The 1,594-nt window shown below is 57.0% G+C and overlaps 1 protein-coding gene across 1 annotated transcript; it reads left to right on the forward strand.

The window, feature by feature from the left end:
- Positions 1-41: 41 nt before the first annotated feature.
- Positions 42-1,025, forward strand: ISF_10044 (hypothetical protein; the record flags this gene model as incomplete). Its single annotated transcript, XM_018853641.1, has 1 exon — positions 42-1,025. One exon carries the CDS (start codon positions 42-44, stop codon positions 1,023-1,025), a length of 984 nt encoding a protein of 327 aa, XP_018699169.1.
- Positions 1,026-1,594: the final 569 nt, after the last annotated feature.

Consider the following 1,594-nt stretch of genomic DNA (forward strand, 5'->3'; position numbering starts at 1 on the left):
CGGTGCCGCCGGACGTGACGACCACAGTGCCAGGAACCTGTATGGCAGCCACGTCGTGCCCGCCTGTCACGGTCACCCCTCCAGTGGACTGCGTCCGTCCGTGCACCACCACGGTGACGACCTTCCCGCCGCGGTCGACCACGACATCTTGCACTATTCGGCCTGTTACATCTACTCTGTCCGCCGTCAGGACAAATGGTGGGTCAACGAGCTGGGTCGTCCCGCCCTGCGCTACAGCCATTGCCTTCACTGTTTTGGGTGGTTCTGGGGGCGGGGCAGGCGGCGAAGCCGCGGCAGTTGGCGACGAACTTGCATCCGGAGGATATGGCGGTTCCATTGTCGGCAGACTGCCCGTGTCTCCTGGCAATACTGTCATTGCAATCGCAGGTGGTGCCGGTGCTAGTGGTGTCGCCGGGCAAAGTCAATACGGCCGTGGCGGATCTGCTTCAACCGTCGCTGGTGGAGGTGGTGGCGCTTCGGCTTTGATGATAAACACTCAATCGAATCTCATCGCCGTTGCTGGTGGAGGAGGTGGTCTAGGAACTTCCAGCCAGTTTGCGGAAGGTGTGGGCTTGGTAGAAACAACCGTCCTTGACGGTCCTCCTAATGCTGGTCGGGAGGGAAGTGGAAGAGCTCTTCTCGCGAGTAACGGCGGTGTTATCGCGCGAGCTTTCGGTGGAGATCCAGGCTCTGCTAGTGGACCCGGCGCGGGTGGTGGATGGGCCTCGGGTCCCCCCATCATTTCGGCCGCAAATGGTAATGCCGGAATCAATACAAATGGCGGTGCCGGCCTCACAGGTGTGAACAATCACGGCCTTCGGAACGGTGGTGGAGGCGGTGGTGGAGGCCGCTTTGGTGCGGGTTCAGGCGGCCAGCTCTACTTCAAGCAGCCTAATTTTGCTCGGTGGTTCGCATTTTCTTCGGCTGGTGGAGGCGGGGGTAATTTTGTCAGCAGTGCTGCTTTGCAGACATCGCAGAGTGTTGCGGCGAAAGGTGTCGGAAGTGTCAAGGTAGTCTTTTATTGAGCAGTCGCATTGTACTGTTTCTCTACCGGTCTGTAACGAGCTGCCGCTAGCTTTAGCTACTGTTATCGAGAGTTTGAAGGAAGTCCTGAACCTTATTGACCATGTCGCAGCCCCATCATCTTCTGTCTCACCGGTTTCTTGCCTTTCTTCCTCTTGAATTTCTAGAATGCGAATAGTAGGGTCCGACCCTGCCCTCTGTAATGGTCTGTGGTTGTTGGCGGCGACGTCGGCCACTGCGAGCGCTGTCGTTGCCGCTCCCGATGCTCTTCCGCCGACAGTCTAACTTTACCACGGCCCATGCACAGTCATGACGGTAAACTCTGTGCATGTCACTACCGTTCTATAAGGTTTGTGTAGTATTTGCGTAACAGATATGGATGGATAACACCTATACGTGTTCGCTTCTCTCCTCTCCTGAATCTGCTTCACCTTCCGCTGCGCCGCCTCTCACCCTTGTTCCCTCTCTGCGCCCCCATCCCATATTCCCTGACGGACGACTAATCTCGCTGCCGTACAGCCTGGCAAACGCGTTCTGCAAGATACTTTTCTTGTTCTTTATTTAACCGGGC

Source organism: Cordyceps fumosorosea (assembly GCF_001636725.1).
Source record: "Cordyceps fumosorosea ARSEF 2679 chromosome Unknown scaffold_191, whole genome shotgun sequence".
NCBI classification, from domain to species: Eukaryota; Fungi; Ascomycota; class Sordariomycetes; order Hypocreales; family Cordycipitaceae; genus Cordyceps; species Cordyceps fumosorosea.